This window comes from Dama dama, chromosome 5 (assembly GCF_033118175.1).
Source record: "Dama dama isolate Ldn47 chromosome 5, ASM3311817v1, whole genome shotgun sequence".
Lineage (NCBI taxonomy): Eukaryota > Metazoa > Chordata > Mammalia > Artiodactyla > Cervidae > Dama > Dama dama.
In genome coordinates, this window is record NC_083685.1 from 19,267,962 (window position 1) to 19,285,846 (window position 17,885).

General features: G+C 49.4%; 1 protein-coding gene across 1 annotated transcript in view; it reads left to right on the forward strand.

The window, feature by feature from the left end:
• Positions 1-17,885, forward strand: part of TMEM120B (transmembrane protein 120B) — a 42,503-nt gene that overhangs the window by 22,541 nt on the left and 2,077 nt on the right. Inside the window, exons 4-11 of the mRNA XM_061141972.1 lie at positions 1,999-2,058; positions 2,681-2,776; positions 5,826-5,915; positions 14,350-14,415; positions 14,926-14,987; positions 16,030-16,122; positions 16,916-16,980; positions 17,320-17,388. Coding sequence (XP_060997955.1) covers positions 1,999-2,058; positions 2,681-2,776; positions 5,826-5,915; positions 14,350-14,415; positions 14,926-14,987; positions 16,030-16,122; positions 16,916-16,980; positions 17,320-17,388 — 601 coding nt within the window. The remainder of the gene's footprint in view (positions 1-1,998; positions 2,059-2,680; positions 2,777-5,825; positions 5,916-14,349; positions 14,416-14,925; positions 14,988-16,029; positions 16,123-16,915; positions 16,981-17,319; positions 17,389-17,885) is intronic.

A 17,885-nucleotide genomic window follows, 5' to 3' on the forward strand; every position in this document is an offset into this window, starting at 1 on the left:
ACAAGCTGGCCCCAGCAGCTCTGGGTTTGCATCCTACCTGCTTGGCAAATCCAGTACAGAAAGCCTCTTTGTTCTGTAGGAATTCTAGGAAAAGTCCTCTTATTGATTCTCATTGGCCTAGATTGTGTTCCATGATCATGATTGACCCAATCAGGAGGTTGCACTGCTTTGATTGGGGGAACCTGGGTCATGTGCCTTACCCTAGAGGCTAGGGGGAAAAGTGATTCTCTGAAGAGAAATTATACTGCCCTTCCAGGAGGTAGGGAATATGTGCTAGGTGAGAAAAATAGATGGTTTTTTGACACCTCTGCTCTAGATACACAAGACTGGAAGTCCCCCTAGATTTTACCCATAGCTGGAAGAAGGCTTTTCTGTTACCTTTTCTCCTCTCAAACTTCTATGCATCCTTCAAAGCCCAGTTCACATGTTACTACCTCAGTGAAGTCTTTCTAAACCCCTCTCTCCCTCTGTGGAATTAACTTGTCTTTCCCTGAGACCTCCTAACCCTTTATTATCACCTTTATTAATTAGCATGTTAGGGGCTTCCCAGGTGGCTCAGTGATAAAGAATCCTGCTAGTGCGGGAGCAGCAGGAGACACTGGGTTGGAAGGATCCCCTGGAGAAGGGAATGGCTGCCCACTCCAGTATTCTTGCCTGGGAAATCCCATGGGCAGAGAAGCCTTGGGGGGCTACAGTCCATGGGGTTGCAAAGAGTTGGACGTGACTGAGCATGCATGCACATAGCATGTTGGAGTACAGGCTGTTGTAACAGAAGCATCATGGCACAGTATCTCAAACATGCAAGGCTTTTGTCTCTCACACATAACAGTCCAGAGGTGAGTGGGCCAAGAATGTTGGGCTCCTGAGGTCACCTAGGAACTTGGTCCTTGCAGCTTACTTACTGCTCACCACTGCTTTAGGAGTTGTTCTCATCTGCATGGCCAAAGCTGGGTCACACCATTGCATCTCAGCAAGCAGGAAAGAGTCAGGCTGTGGAGGGCAAGCAGATCCCTTTTTACAAAAATGTTTGCCATTTCCTAGTGAAGCCAAACACATACATACCATACAACCCAGAAATTCCGCTCCTGGGTGTATATACACTCAGTGGAAATGAGTGCTGAACGTTCACAGCAGGGAAGCCAGACATAAAAGGCCACGTATCACATGAGCCTGTTTACACGAAATGTCAAGAATAGACAAATCCATAGAAACAGAAAGTAGATTAGTGGTTGCCAGGGGCTGAGGGAGTGACTGCTAGTGGGTAAAGGACTTCTTCTTGGGTTGTTGAAATTTCATGTTCTGGGATTAGGTGACACTGATGTTTGTACAACGTTGTTAAGTATACTTGAAACCATTAAATTGTATAATTTGTTTTTAATGTAAACATTTTTTATAAGCTCACCTTATTATTTATTTTTTAGGTTGAGGTATACATAGCAATTTGATATTTCTGTATATTACAAAATAATCACCACTAAGCTGTATACTTTATTTTTTATTTTATTTTTAAAAATATTTAGCTGCAAGGGAGGCTGGGAAACATGGTCTGTAAGCCAGCTAAAATGGGGAGAAATGGGTTAATCGTGACGGTCCTGACAGTTGCCATGTTCTCTAGTTAATCGTTTTCATTCTCATATGATGTGAGAACTTTACCGTTGAGCTTAGCACCTCATTTTATAACATCAGTGCTCAGTGCCATGCTTGTTGTGCATGCATGCTCAGTCATGTCTGACTCTGTGACCCTATGGACTGTAGCTCACCAGGCTGCTCTGTCCATGGGATTTCCCAGGCCAGAATACTGCAGTGGGTTGCCATTTCCTCTTCCAGGGGATCTTCCTGCCCCAGGGATTGATCCCCCATTTCCTGTATTGGCAGCGGGTCCTTTACCACTGGGCCACCTGGGAAGCACTTGCCCTGCTTATTAATTTTGAATATTTTTGGTTGGGGACCACTCCTGGGGTTGTTAACATGGTGACCCTCACAGGTCTTTCCTTTCAGGCTCTACTTGAATCTGGTTCTCGGCAATGTGAACGTGACCCTTCTCAGCAACCAGGCCAAGTGAGTATCCCAGACACCCCTCCACCTGACTTTATGGAATCCGGGCATTTTGCTCTTTCAGCTTAAGAGAGATGGGACCAAGCTAGTGTTTTTGCATTAAAAAAAAAAAAACGTTCATAGCTGGGACTCTGGCTTTTGGTCTTTCCGACGGTCTCTTCCTTAGTATGTAGACCACATAGACTTAGACTCCACTAAGGAAGGAGGAGGTTTCCTTCCTTCCTTTCACAGAGTCAGTACATGGTATGGATTGGACCGCCAATTTCCCATGAGAAATGGCCGCTTGTCGCATTCCACGCCTTATCACACACATTCCTCCTGGGGCGTAGGCAGTCCTGGCTAACCCAGATCTATCCCATTTCCAGGGAAAATGGAGCTGTGGCTTTTCCACTTCTGTAGGTGGTTGAGGAGGAGACCCTGTCACAGCTCCCTGCCCATCACAGGCTCGAAACCTTAAACCCAGGAGTCCAGGGACAAAAGAAGCTTTGCACACTGGCCCTCTTTCCCTATCGATCATCACCATTAATTCGAAATCTCTCTCTTAGTTTGATCTAGCAGGTCAGGGATCCGGTGAGGTGATGGGTTATAGTGATGGGACCTTTCCTGGGGGTGTCTGTCGCTGCAGATTTGCCTACAAGGATGAGTATGAGAAGTTCAAGCTCTACCTGACCATCATCCTGCTCCTGGGTGCTGTGGCGTGTCGATTTTTCCTTCACTACAGGTGATGGGGTGTGGTGGTGTGTGTGCAGGGGTGAGGGAGGAGGGCCATGAGAGAACGATCCAGGGTTCCTCTTGCATCTCCAGCATTTGGTGTGATGAGGTATAGGGTAGAGAAGGACCATTTCTTACAGGAAATAGCAGTTCTGTCTGCCTTACAGCCATCCAACAAATATCTACTAAATAGTTGCTAGAAAGGCCTTATAACGTAGTAGCTAAGAAGGAGCTCAGTGTGGTCCATCCATGCAATGGAATATTATTTGGCCACAAAAAGGACTGAAGTATTGACACATTCCATAACATGGATGAACCCTGAAAACATGGTGCTGAGTGAAAGAGCCCAGAGGCAAAAGGTTACTTACTGTATGATCCCAGTCATATGAAATGTCCAGAATAAGCAAAGACTATAGAGACAGAGAACAGATTAGTGGTTGCCAGGGGGTGGTGGGGAGGCAAATAGGGAGTGACTGCTAAGGGCCACAGGTGTGGGTTTTTGTTTTTGTTTTTTTTGAGTGGTGAGAATGTTCTGGAATTAGATAGTGATGCTGGATGCACAACTTGGTGAATATCCTGAAGACACACTGACTTGCATCCTTGAAAAAGGTGAATTCTATGGTATGTGGATTGTGTCTCAGTTACAGAAGTAAAGGTGGTGGGGGTAGGATGGGGAGCAAAAAAGAGGAAGGAAGGAAGGAAAGAAAACGAGATAGACCACAGACTTCCTGGGTCTGAATCCTGTCTTCAAGACCTACTGGCTGTCGGATGGGCGGGTTGCCTCTGGGTGCTTCAGTCTCCCCCGCTGTAAAATGAGGGTGACACCAGGCCCTGCCTCACTGGGGTGTTGTGACAGCTGAGTGCATTAACACCACACGTGGCTGTGCCCAGCGCCTGGCACCCAGTGGCACAGTCGAGAGGGTCAGCTGCTCCATTTGAGTGGGACAAGGGAGGTGAGCCGAAGCCACGATCCCCCAGGGGGTTTTGTTTCCCCCTGCTCTGGCCCTGGGTTTCCTGCCCTGAGGGGAGGCGGCCAAGTGTGGCTTGGGCATTTGGCCCACGTGTCAAGGGTTTATTTCCTGGCAGGCGCTTGGCTGGGAGTCCAGTTGCTGGGCTGCCCACTTGAGTGTCCAAACAAAGGTTCTTTCAGGCCCTGAGCCCGTGCCCGCCTGCTGCCTTGGGCCTGGGCCGCTTCCCTGGAGGGCAGAGGCTGCTCATGTCAGTCATGCCCGCTCATGTGCCCCCAGAAAGGGGGCAGAAGTTCTTGACGTGCAACCAGATTTCCTGGTGTTCGAACCTCTGGGGCCCTCAGAGGACAAATCTGTGGTGTGCAGTTGAGTGCTCAGGCTCACTGAGGGCCTGGCATCACCGTGTCTCCCATCCCTTTCTGTATTCATTTCCTGGGGCTGTCGTAACAAGGCACCACAAGCTGGGTGGCTTAGAACAATAGAAGTGTATTTTCTCATAGTTGTGGAGGCCAGAAATCTGAAATCAAGGTTGGAATCATGGTTGGCAGGACCACGCTCACTCTAAAGACTAGAGGAGGAGCCTTCCTTGCCTCTCCCAGCTGCTGGTAGTGGCTGGCCATCCTTGGCGTTCCCTTGGCTTAAGGCTGTTTCACTCTAGTCTGTCATTATATGGCCATCTGCCCTGTGGCCCTGTATCTCTCTCCTGGTCTTCTTATAGGGACACAGTCCGTGGGTTTAGGGTCCACCGTAACCCATTATCTCCTCATCTTCACTAATTATATTTACAAAGACCCTGTTTCCAAATCAAGTCATATTCTGAGGTTCTGGGTGGATTTGAATTTGAGCCGGGGGGAACACTGTTTAGCTGACTACACCTTCAATGGCTTAAAAAAGGGCAAGGGTGGGGAGCTGGATGGTCAGCACATCTCTGAACCTCATTTCCTCATCTGTAAAATGGGAAGTTGTTGTTCAGTCGCTAAGTCGTCTGACCCTTTGAGACCCCATGCACTGCAGCATGCCAGGCTTCCTTGTCCTTCCCTATCTCCTGGAGTTTGCTCAAACTCATGTCCATTGCATCAGTGATGCCATCCAACCATCTCATCCTCTGATGCCCCCTTCTCCTCTTGCCCTCAGTCTTTCCCAGCATCAGGGTGTTTTCCAGTGAGTCAGCTCTTCACATCAGATGGCCAGAATATTGGAGCTTCAGCATCTGTCCTTCCAATGAATATTCAGGGTTGGTTTCCTTTAGGGTTGACTGGTTTGATCTCCTTACTGTCCAAGGGACTCTCAAGAGTCTTCACCAGCACCAGAATTCAAAAGCATCAATTTTTCGGCTCTCAGCCTTCTTTATGGTCCAACTCTCACATCCGAACATGACTACTCGAAAAACCATAGCTTTGACTAGATTGACCTTTGTTGGCAAAGTTACGTCTCTGCTTTTTAATACACTGTCTAGGTTTGTCATAGCTTTTCTTGCAAGGAGCATGTGTCTTTGAGTTTCGGAAATGGGAAGTAATACTGTCTTTGTTTGGGTTCCCCCAGAAGAAATCCCCCAAGACAAGCATTTGAGTGCCAATAATTTATTCAGGAGGTGATCCCAGGAAACACTGGTAGGGGAATGGAAGTGAGACAAGTATTTTATCCTGTGGGCACCTGGAGTTCAGTGCTGCTGGGGAGTAGGGGACAGCAGTGGATGGGCCTCAGTTATTCCCCCTCAGGGGTGAGGGAGTGGGCGGTATTTATCCTCCAACTGGTGTCAGTTAAGGGAGGCTTAACTCTCACAGAGTATTGCAACCTGTAGCATTTACGCTGTAATTGTCTACAAAATAAAAAATGGAACAATGTAAGTGAGCATAATAGATACAATTATCCATTTCCACAGCCAAATTTAGTTATTACCAACACTCAGGAAAACACATTTCCATATATTGAACTTTCAAGGCCCTACTCAAATGTCATTCCTTCTTTGGGGACTTGTCCTGGTTTGCTGTTCAGTTGTGTGTGTGTGCCGGGGGTGGGGTGGGGTGGGGGGACAGCTGTCCCTGGTTTCTCATGTCTGTACCCCTCCCTGGGGCTGTTTCTCTATGCCAGGGTGACAGATGAAGTCTTTAACTTCCTGCTCGTATGGTATTATTGCACCCTGACAATTCGGGAGAGCATTCTTATCAGCAACGGCTCGAGGTAATGGGGGGGCCCAGCTTTGTGGGGTGGTGCCGGGGAGCCAGAGGGAAATCTGTCATGGAGGTGAGAGCTCTCAGCCTCACCTTGCACCCCCTTCCTCCTTGTGGGGTGGAGTATTCATGACTGTTGAGAACCAGGGAGGAGGAAAACGGTGTCTGCTGCTGCAACTTCACTTGCAATGGTCAGTCTCTTGCTTACAAGAAACCCTAACTCAAATAAACGAGTTTAACACAATAAGAAATTTATTTTCTCATATCAAGGAATGGGTCCATTAGCGCTGAGTTCAGGTAAGGCTTAATCCAGGCATTCAGACAGTGTCATCAGGACCCAGTTTCTCTCTATCTCTCAACCATACCTTCCACTGTGTTCTTTTTGTCTCAGGTTTCAGGGAGGAGCATCCAGCAGCTCCAGGCTCACATCTTCATTTCTAGCATTCCCAGCAAAATAAGGCATGTTCCTCTCTCCCAGGAGTCTCACTGGGTCCTGTTGGCACTCACTGATTATCTCTGAACCGATCGCTGTGGCCAGAGACTGTACTGCTCTGAGCCTTGTGTCCACCCCCAGGGCTGTCAACCAACACCTCAAAGCTGAGTGTCAGGAGAGGAAAGTTAGGTTACTGTCACCAGAAGGTTGAATGGATTCTGGTGAGAAAAGTGGAAAGTCCCTGACAGAGATTAGAGTATCAGGACTGAGTTAAGACCCACGACTTGCCACTTGTAGGACCCATTTCCCATAGGTCTGATGCCTTTTGAGGGTGTCCATTTGAACCCCTGCATGCCATTCTTGTCCCTGTTTTTCCTGAAACAAAAAGTAACAACCTCTTGACCCTCCCCACTTCCTTCTTCCTTGGGGCTGGTAAGGAACGGCCAGGAGCTGTGTATTTAAGATTGGGGTGTTTGCCAAACCCCCAAATAATTTGCTACCTTCTCACTTCTCTGCCAGTGGTCTCTCATGGCATATCCCTGCCCCGCTGGGCCTTACCCTGAACATAGAGCTGAGAGGTAAGGACCAGGGGAATCAGCTATTCTTAGGTATGCAGTCCTGTAGCATGCAGCCCTTTAGAAAAGATCAGTGTTTCTCAAACTGCACTCAGCCTTTACCGTCTCCAGCATCACCTGGATGATAGTTTATTCACAATTTAAATCCACGTCTTTTTGTTTTTCTTTTTTTTTTCTTTTTAATTAAATAAATGTGAATTTATTTTAGTATATGTGCTGCCAAAGCAAGCACTAAATGTGAATTTATTTTAAAAGGAAACTTTTATTTCACCACCTTACGTGGAAAACCAGCATCAATTGCAGGAAAGAGGAAATAGTGTAAAAATAGAATTTCATTTTCATTGTCTAATTTGTTGAAGTCAATGATTCCTGCTTCCTGAAGGCTCTGAGCCTGAGGCCTGCTATCTCTCTAAAGTGTGTGTACATGTGTAAAAAGGGAGATGAGCAGATCTCTATGTATGTATATATGTGTTAATTGCTCAGTCGTGTCCGACTCTTTGTGACCCCGTGGACTACAGCCCACCAGGCTCCTCTGTCCATCGGATTCTCCAGGCAAGAATACTGGAGTGGGTTGCCATTCCCTTCTCCAGGAGATCTTCCCAATCCAGGGATTGAACCTGGGTCTCCTGCACTGCAGGCAGATTCTTTACCATCTGAGCCACATGGGAAGCCCAAGAGCAGGGGATTTTGTATATTAAAGATGTCCTGGCATTTAACCAAGACTGTCTCCCTGACTTAATCAGGAGAATGGAAAGAACAGGACGGATGACTTCTCACCACGTGATTCAGTATCATCTAGCATTACACTCAGATAGCATCTAAAACTTGGTGGTACATGCCCCATGCTTTGGGAAACACTGAAGTAGAAAATCCTAGCAAATCAATAACATTTGTAGTTTTCCTTAATTTTAGTGATTGTATCTTCCTGCTTTTGGGCATGGTTGGAGGGGACCCAGGGTAGTACATAGTGGGGAAATGGGCCCAGGGCAATGGGCCAAGCTTTCTTGTTACTAATTCTCTTTGTGTTCCCCTGGGCTTGGTATTGGGAGTTTCCTCCTCCTGATGGACTCATATTAAGAGTGTTCAGGGGCATGCTACAATCTCTAACAGTCACTAACACTTTAATAAGAGTTACTCCTGTCCTTTTTTCTTATATGACAAACTGTGGGTGGGGGGTTCCCCGAGAGAAGGGAACAGGTCTGAGTCGAGGTCCCTGTAAGTGTGGAGCACACCCAGAAAACAGGGAGGAGGACTAAAGGGGGAAAGTAGGGTTCCAGAGCCACCTCACTTGCCGTCAAGTGGGACCTTCTCTGGGGCCTCCCTAGGGCTTGTGCTCTGATGGGATAACAGGAAGGGCTGTCACTGAGCTGGTAACGCAAAGCTTTGTGTGTGGTCCAATCTGTCCCCGACCTGCCACTTATTACATGTTTATTTTATGTATTTTACATTTTATTTTATTTTGCTATGCCACACAGCATGTAGGATCTTAGTTCCTTGACCAGGGATCAAACCTGTGCCCCCTGCAGTGGAAGTGCGGAGTCCTAACCACTGGACCACCAGGAAGTCCTCATTACACTTTTATTGAGCAACTTTTACGTACCAGACACTGAGCTAGGGACTCCAAGATAGCTCCCACGTGGAGCCTTTTGGGAGCACTCATAGTGGTTCTTTTGTTTTTTTTTTCATAGTGGTTCTTTAAAAGACCATTCATGGCAGGTATGCTTCAGGAAGGTCAAGTTGCTTCAGGAATCACACTCCCCCAGGCCTGCTTCCCCAGTCTGGCCTCCAGCACAGATTTGGATGTGTTGGTGGTGGGGACCGTGGGATGAGTGGGGTGGGCCTGTACGGATGTCTTATTTTCTGAAATGACTACGGGAGTTGTGGTCAACTTGTGGGAGAGGGAGGCATGGCAGGTGGACCAAAGCTGGGTGATTAAAACTTGTGACTTGTCCTCAACACCTGTTGAATAGTTAGCCTCCACCCTCCCCCCGCTCCTTCTCAGAGGTGATTTTTCTCCTGGCGGGAGATGCCTGTGAGGTTTCCCCTCACACTTGGCCCTTGTTAGGGAATAGCTAAGAAATCAGTTCAAGAAAGCACAGTGAAGAAGGAGGCAGGGGTCCAGTTTGGGATGAAGGCTGCCTTTCTCTGAAGTGTCCCACGGCCAGCTCTGGAGCTCACAGTGGGTACCCAGTGAATGTCCCAGGATCTGTGTAGAAATGAACTGAACCCAAGCTCTGTAGTGAAGGAAGTTCACTGGGGTCATCTTGGTGTTGAAGAGACAGCTGAACCTGAGCCAGATAGACTTCCTGGAGGCTTGCTGCCCAGTTTTGGCCTGATTGAACCTCTTTTATCCTGTTTCCAGTTGCATCCAAGACCTGAATTAGGGTTGTGTTGGGGGGAAAGCAGGCTTAGAGAGGTGGGTGTGTAGGGGGAATGCCCACATCATGGGATGGAGCTACCTGTGGTTTATGTCTGATGTTTCCCATGTGAGATGTAGCTCCTTAGCTCAATTAGAGCCATAAGTAAGTCAACTTCCCTTCCAGATTTTGGAAATGATGGAAAACCACCTGATAGGAGTAAACATGAAGGGGTATTTACTGGAGCATATAAATAGCTCAGGGAGGTCCAGAGTGCTCAAACAATGTTAATTTAACAGCCCTCCTCCTCCCTTTTCCTTTCCTGCTACGTTCTGCACTAGCTCCCAGCAGCCCAGCCCAGCACCCTACAGGGATCAGCAATCCCAGAGGAAAGAGCATCTTTCCTCTACTAGTCCAGGGGCAGTCTTGAGTCAGACTTCTGATTGGCCAGGCTCAGGTCACATGCTCATCGCTGAACCAATCACCGTGGCTGCAGTGATTTAGCATCTCCATTGGCTGACTCTGGGAGTCAGCCAGACTGACTGTCGGGGTGAGGTAGTTCCTCCAAGGAAAGACAAAGGGGAGAACCAGAACGGGAGTGATTAACAGACAAAACAGCAGATGTCCTCTGCAGTAGTTCTGGGATAGAATGAATAATGAATCAGAAATCACGTTGCCTTTTCTGGCACGCCAGCCCACCAGTGCCCAGAACGAATTGGTTTTTGTAAGGGCCTTTCCTAGGATACAGAGGGGTAGGGGTGGCAGAGGAGAGAGGGAGCCTCGGTGTAGAAGCCATTCCCGAAACTGTCCAGATGACCTGAAGCTCAGAGCCAGAGAGAGCCAGGTGTTGACTAGTGACTGGTGCCCGGATCTTACGCTAAGGTGTCCTGTAGGGAGCTCTCCAGGCACAGTCCCCAGATAGCAGAACATGCTGTTCGTACTACATTCGGGCTATGCACTGTGCCAGCCTTCCTGGCGTACCTACTGTCTGCTCATTTAAAAGGCCACAAGCTCCTGCAGGCTTCGTTTCTGGGGCAAAACAGACCCTAGAGACAGACTGCTGAAGGGTGAAGGTCTCTTTCTGGAGTGGTACAAATGCCCTAAAACTGACTGTGGTCATGTTTGCACAACTCTGTGAGTACACTGACTTGTATACTTTAAATGGGTGAATTGTATGCTGTCTGACTGACATCACAATAAAACTGTTATATAAACACACACACACACACACACACACACACACACACGCACACTCATACATGCGGAACACCAGTCCAGAGCCCTGGGGTATGCAGACAGACAATGGGGCTGGCGAATGCACGCTGGGAAAGAGGACATTTTTAGCCTGTCCCAGCGCCGCTGAGCTGTGTTTATTGGTGGCGTCTGTCAGCGCTGGGCTGTGGGCACAGTGAACTGTGAAATTGGAAGCTGCTGCTCAGCCAAGCTTGCTGCCGGGAGCCTGTGTCTGGCTCCGGCCCCTCCTGGACAGGGAGCGGGTATTTCTCTAGGGACCATTGGTAGGTAGGACAGAGGATGGGGGGCTTGCCAGGCCTCCAGGGCTTGCAGAGACTTGTTGGTTGCTCTTCAAGATGAAGGTCTAAGGATAGGGCCAGTTATCTTCTGGGTCAGAAACTAAGGTTCCTCAGAGACCCTGACAGGCAGGGCAGGGACACGGGGAAGGGAGATTGGGAACCAGCAAGTGGACAGATGTCCCATCCTGTCCCGTGAACTCACGTGGCATCTGCATCAGTCTCCCTTCTAGTCTGTCATGGTGGCATCTATACCAGCTGCACTTCCTGGACATCACTTTTTCCATTTCAGCACTTATTGAGTACCTACTGTTTACAAGGTGCTGTTAGTGCTAGGAATAAAAAGCCTCCTAAAACCTTGTTTCCCCTCATAACCACTCAAGCATCCACAGGCTGTTGCCCAAACACCTAATTTATGATCAGACATTTTTTGTGGCTGTATCGTGAGGCACGTGGGATCTTAGTTCCTGCCCAGGGATTAAACCCACAGTCCCTGAATTGGAAGTGTGGAGTCTTAACCCCTAGGCTGCCAGGGAAGTCTCTTTCATTTATTTTCTTCTTTCTTTCTTTCTTTTCCTTCCTGTCTCCTTCCCTTCCTTCCTTCCCAGAACTGTTGAAGGGCTTCCCAGATGGCTCAGTGGTAAAGAATCCGCCTGCCAGTGCAGGACACACAAGAGATGAGGATTCAATCCCTGGGTTGGGAAGACCCCCTGGAGAAGGAAATGGCAACCCACTCCAGTACTCTTGCCTGGGAAATCCCATGGACAGAGGAGCCTGGTGGGCTACAGTGCATGGGGTCGCAGAGTCAGACAGGACCAAGTGACTGAGTGCACACACACACACATTGAAGGACTACAAAGAGAAGAGAGGAGTAAGATGCTGTCCCTGCTCTTACAATGTTTATGTCCAGGGGAAGGTTTTGAGACAAATCCACTTATTAGGACAGTGCAAACAAAAATCTCAATGACACACCAATTTTCACATGAGATTGGGAGAAATTTTAAAATTAGGTATTCCGTGTTGGTGACGGTTTGGGGAACTCGATAGTCTCTCCTGCCGATGGGAGTGTAAATTGGGAATCGCTGTTTTGGAAGGTAATTTGAGAAATAACTACGCACGTGCCCTCTGAGCCAGCCGTCCTGCATACTTACTTCCTGGTAGCTGCCATGGAGAAACAGTGTCATGACACAGGGGACTTCCACAGGATGTTTTGGCAACATGAAGGATGACAGGGACAGTTCTGGAATGGCTGAGTAGACTACGGCAGAGCAGACACATCCTGAAATGTCATGTCACGTTTAAGAAGTCAGTGGCAGGTCTGTAGATACAGGCCTGGAGTCAAGACAAGGAAGCAAGTTGCAGGATGATTTTAGTTAAAGTCTAAAAAAAAAAAAAAATTTTTTTTTTTTTTAATTTAATAAAAGGGACTTCTTGGAACTTCCTTGACCAAGATGCCATACTCCCAATGCAGGGGGCCCAGGTTCGGTCCTGGTCAGGGAACTAGAATCCCACATACCACAGCTAAGGTCCGATACAGTGGAATAAATAAATAAATTTTAAAAGAGGGGACTTCCTTGTGGTCCAGTGGTTAAGACTCTGAGCATGCAATGTAGGGGAACAGGGATTTGATCCTTGGTCAGGGAACTAGGTCCCACATGCTGCATGGCTCGGCCCAAAACAATTTAAAGAAAGAAAGAAAAGCATCTAATCCATCAGCTCATCCCCCGAACCAGCAGATCCTGAGGTGGCTCCATTTGGAGCCCATCTCCCCACTTGGCCCCCACTCCAGTTGTCTCCCGAGAGAGAGTTCTGGAAAGATGAAGGTTAACTGCTTCTCCCACATGGCTGCTTCCCGTGTCGCAGTCCCTGGTGTCCCAGGGTGCATCTGGCAGAGCAGATTGCTGCCTCATCATGTTCTAATCACTGAGCTCCTGGAGAAGGGCTGGGGAGGCCGGCAGAGGCCTCAGATACACTCTGGGACCTCGAAGAATAAAGACTACCTGTGACACTGGAGAGAGGGTGACAGCCAGGCTCCCTGCCCCTCTTTGGAGTGATAGCGCTGAGCCAGGGGAGCGCTGGGTTCTTCTTATTTATTTGGCCGCCCTGGGTCTTAGTTGCAGCACGTGTGATCTTCAGTCTTCATTTTGCCATGGGGCATCTTTAGTTGCAGCAGGCAAACTCTCAGCTGCGCCACGTGGGATCTAGTTCCCCGATCAGGGATCCAACAGGAGCCCCTGGCTTTGGGAGTGAGGAATGGGCCATGGGACCGCCAGGGAAGTCCCAGAGCTGGATACTGACCACGGGGTCCCAGCAGCTTGTGGACTGGATGAGTGTAGTCCAGGGCTGGGCGAGGGCCTGCTGTAGACAGAGGAGCAGATGAGCCTGGGGCCCCCAGAGAGCAGCTGTGTCTGGGATGGAGCGAGGCACTTCGTGTACAGTCTGTGGTTCCTCTGTGTCTGTGTGGGTTAACGCAGATAGCTACAGCTCTGTGTAAACGTGTGCGAGTGTTCTGTGTTTATTCAGCATGCTTGTTGAGCACCTGCTGTAAGCCAGGTGTCACGATACAGATGAACAGACAGTATCTCTGCTCTTTTGAGTGGGGAAGGGGGTTCAGAAACAAATGAGGAAAGAATGATAATTTTAGATAGTGATAAGCACCGTGAAGAAAATAAAGCAGGGTAACGTGATCAAGAGCGGGGCTGTCTAGCTGTTTCAGATAAGGGGGTCAGGGAAGGCCTCTTGGAGGAGGTGACCGTTGGTCCGAAAACTTGAATTTGGACCAGGAGCCAGGCTGGCCAAGATCTTGGAGCAGAGAGAACAGCAAGTTTGAAGGCCCCATTAGTCTGCTCAGACTGCCATGACAAAATACCACAGACTAGGGGACCTAAACAACAGAAACGTATTGTCTTACACTTCTGGAGGCTATAAGTTCACGATCAGGGTGCTGGCAGGTTTCTGCTGAGCCCGCGCCTTGACTTGCAGACGGCCCCTGCCTCCTCCCAGGGCCTTTTCTCTGTGTGCATGCACTCCGCTCCAGTCTCTTCCTCTGCTCCTAAGGACACCAAGCCTGTCATATTAGAGCCCCACCCTTATGACATAATTTAACCTTCATTATCTCTTTAAAAGTCCTCTTTCCAAATATAGTCACATTTTAAGGTACTGGGGTTAGAGGTCTTCAACATAGGAATTTGAGGGGAACACCATTCAGCCACAGGCCCTGAGGTAGCCATGGGCTTCGCAGGTTCAAGGAAAAGGCTACCTGGAGCTTCTGAGAGTGGGGGTGAGGAGGGGCAGAGAGGCGGGTCTTGGAGTACTGGGGATGTTAGGGAGGTGTTCTGAGGGTACTGGGGAGCTGCTGGGGGCCCGAGTGCCTCTCTGGGTCTCTGTGTGACTGTGTATCTCATAGGACAGAGGGCAAAAGTCCTGGCTTGGGTTCATTTCTTGCTCCAAGAAGCTGTCTCTGGGTTGCAGACCACTCCTCTACCCCGACACAGGCTGGGAAGCTTGCTTTCTCTCCCCACCTGAGCTCTTTTCCTTCTCTTCTCTCAAGAATTAAAGGCTGGTGGGTGTCTCACCACTACGTGTCCACGTTCCTGTCTGGAGTGATGCTGACCTGGTGAGTGTCTCCTGCTTGAGCCCCAGGACTTCTGCTCACTCTTCGCAGGGAGCCAGTGGATGGGGACTGGCAATGGGCCCAAGATGCAGGGGATTTGGGGGCTGACGTTTGGGCCGAGAAGTAAAAGTGTGAGCTTACAAAGGGGCTGCAGGGCCACCCCAAGCCAGCTGGGGACTTTTCCAAGGGCTGCTGACTGCAGTGACAGGGAGCAAGTGTGGACAGAACAAGCACAGGGACAAGACTGTGACTGATGGAGGGAGGAGGAATCGGTGGGCATTTGGTCTTCAAAATGCCTACCCCAGCTCCCTTGGTTCTAGAATGGATTAAAGCAATTAATCCAGGAAATTACCTGGTTCAGCCCCAGGGACATGATGATAAAGAAGGTAGAAATTTGGTTTAAAATCTTTTTTTTCCTCTCTGTCTCTTTTGGTTGGAACAGAGATGGGATGGGGATGAACAAATGATTTCAGATTGGGGCCTCACCTTTGCTTTCCCCCCACTTCTCTGCAGGCCTAACGGACTAATTTATCAGAAGTTTCGCAATCAGTTTTTAGCGTTCTCCATTTTTCAGAGTGAGTGTCTCTTGCTCGGATTCTAGGGAGGGGCATGGTGTGGCTTTCACCGGTGGAGGTGGTTGTGTGAAGAGTGTCTTGTGTGAAAGGGAGATGAGACTGGGGGAGGTCCCTGATCGGGCAGGGAAGGGTTCCAGAAATCCAGAAGGAGCTGTCCGCCATCTCTCCCCACCACTCCATCAGCCCCATGCTGCTGTCCAGCCCCCAGCCCCTGGAGAGGAATGTTCAACCCCTGGAACTCCAATCACTACCTTTTTCTTCCCCGGTTCAGAATCTGACCAGCTGTACCTTTCAGGAACTGGGTGGTGTTGGGAGCATCAACTCTGTTTCCCTTAAAATGGACATTTATGTTCTTTTTCTTATTTTATTTAAGAATCGCTCCGGATTTGTACACAATGAGGGGTTACCTCTGAGGAACAGAAATTGGATGGTTAAAAGACAGGGAGAGAGTTTTACTTTTCAAGTACCTGTTTGTTCCCCTTGAATTTTATGCTGAATACATCTTACCTATTCAAAAAAATACAATTTAATTTTAAAATAAAACCCTGCTTACAAACATAAGCCAAGAAGGAAAATTATGTATAATTCCATCCTTAGGGTGTTAATAGATATATGTCCTTCCAGATATTTTCATTCATAAACACACATACACACCTATAATGCTGTATTACATATAATCTACAAACATAGGATTCTTCTACATAGCTTTTTTTATAACCTAGTTTCTATTCTTTTAACAGTTATAATGGGTATTTTTCCATGTCGACACACAGAATTCTGCCTTCTCGTTTTTTAGGTTCAGACGTGTATGTGTGGTGTGGCGTGGCGTGGCATGGTCTGTCTTTTCATTTTTAGGTTCAGACGTGGGTGTGTGGGTGTGGTGTGGTGTGGTGTGGTGTGCTATGGTGCAGTGTGTGTTGGGGGTGGGAGGAGGTTGTACCCAGGCGCCCCTGGTCTCTGGGCAGTGGATACCTGCCGGCCTGCGGTGGAGGTGTTGCTGGGTCCCCTAGTCCCTGAGCTGGGCGCTGTGCTCCCCCTACAGGCTGTGTCCAGTTCCTGCAATATTATTACCAGAGAGGCTGCCTCTACCGACTGCGGGCCCTGGGGGAGAGGAATCACCTGGACCTCACTGTGGGTGAGTAGCCTGGCCTGGTCGGCGGGGTGACAAGCACTGACCGTCTCTGTTCCCCCAGACTCTGCCCCGCGTTTGTCACGGGGACCAGGTGCTGGTAAGAACCTGACAGGACCTGCCACATGCAAAGCCAGGGCTTGCTGACCTCATCCCAGTTGCTTTTTGTAATTCATTGTGGATTCCATTGCAGTTGACAAACGCAAGGCCAGCTGTGTGCCAGGCCCTGGAGGCTGAGCGCCTATAGCTTATCCTTTTTAAAGTCTATTTTTTTTTTGTCTGTGTTTTATGACGTACATAATGTTAGTCGAGTCTAGGGTTTTTACACTTGTGCAATTTATGTGTTCTTAACTTTAACTCATCGGGGTGGGTGCTCCATCAGGAAAACTCAGAGACCCTTCCTTTAAACTTTCAGGGGAACGTGTTGTTAATAAAAATCTTCTGTCTTTTGAAGTGGTCATTTCCATCGAATTACTCTGCACGGTAGGCCCTATTTTGCAAGACTCGATTGAAATGAAGCATGCCAAAGCCAGTTATGAAATGCAAAATCCTCTGCAAATTTTTAAAAACCTAGTGCTGGCATGTCAGTGTCCTGTAAGAGTGGTCAGCCCACTTGGGTCACAGGGACGTGAGGCATGAGGGCCACCAGGCCTGGTGGCAGTTACTCCGCGTGTTCCCTGGGTTATTTTCCAAGTGAGCACTCACCCACCTGGAGGAGGTGAACCCGCCAGATCGCAGAGTGACTGGCAGGGCCTGGCCACCTCACCCAGGCCCCTCGCTCCCTCCTTCCTCTCCACAGAAGGATTTCAGTCCTGGATGTGGCGAGGCCTCACCTTCCTTCTGCCCTTCCTGTTCTGTGGCCATGTGAGTCCCCCTGGAGTTTGTGGGTACCCCCTCCCAGGAATAGAAGGTCCTAAGTCCTCTCCCTCTCTCACCAACCATCCGTGAGCTGGGGCCCTTGGGGTCCTGTGGCTGGGACAGCCCCTGGGTCCCGGCAGGCCAAAGGCAGAAGCTGGAATTGGCCCTGGGCACCCGCATGCCCCACACCAGGCTGGGTGCCCCAGTTTCATTTGGAGGGGGTCGTCAGTATCTCAAGGGCAGTTAACAGCGGAAGCTGAGGGGGCTTGCCCCTGCCCCCTGGGCTTTCCCACCTGGGTCTCAAGGGGACTCGGGTGAGCTGAGCAGTGCCTGCTTCCCCTCTAGTTCTGGCAGCTCTACAATGCCGTCACATTGTTTGAGCTCTCCAGCCACGAGGAATGCAAAGAATGGCAGGTATGGTGCTCACATGTGTGTGTGTTGTGTGTGTGTGTGTGTGTGTGTGTCCTGGGGAAGGTTGGAGCTGCTTGGGGAGAATTCCTTCCCCGGGCCCCCCCTGCTCTGTGGGGACCTGCAGTAGAGAACTCACTGCTCTGGGGGCCTAGGAGACTGGGGCAGGAAATCTGGGGGTCCCTGGGAGCTCCTCAGAGGTCTGAGAAGCACCAAGGAGGTTTGCGCTGGGGGTCGGGGGGCGAGGGGGGAGCCCCCTAGGACACTGCCTGACCCAGAGGACTTACACCTCTCACCCAGCTGGCTCAGATCCCTGCCTTCTGGGAAACCTTGCAGTTCTCAGGGAGCTTGTGCTTAGGGCTTCTGAGGTCCCAGGGGGCACTGGTGTGTGTGTGGAGTTGCTGGGGGCGGCTGTCATTTCAACAAGGAGAGCTGACCTGAGTGGGTGCTGGCCTCTGCCTTCTCTCCCTTCTGTTCTCTGCCTGCCTCCCCAACCCTGGGGC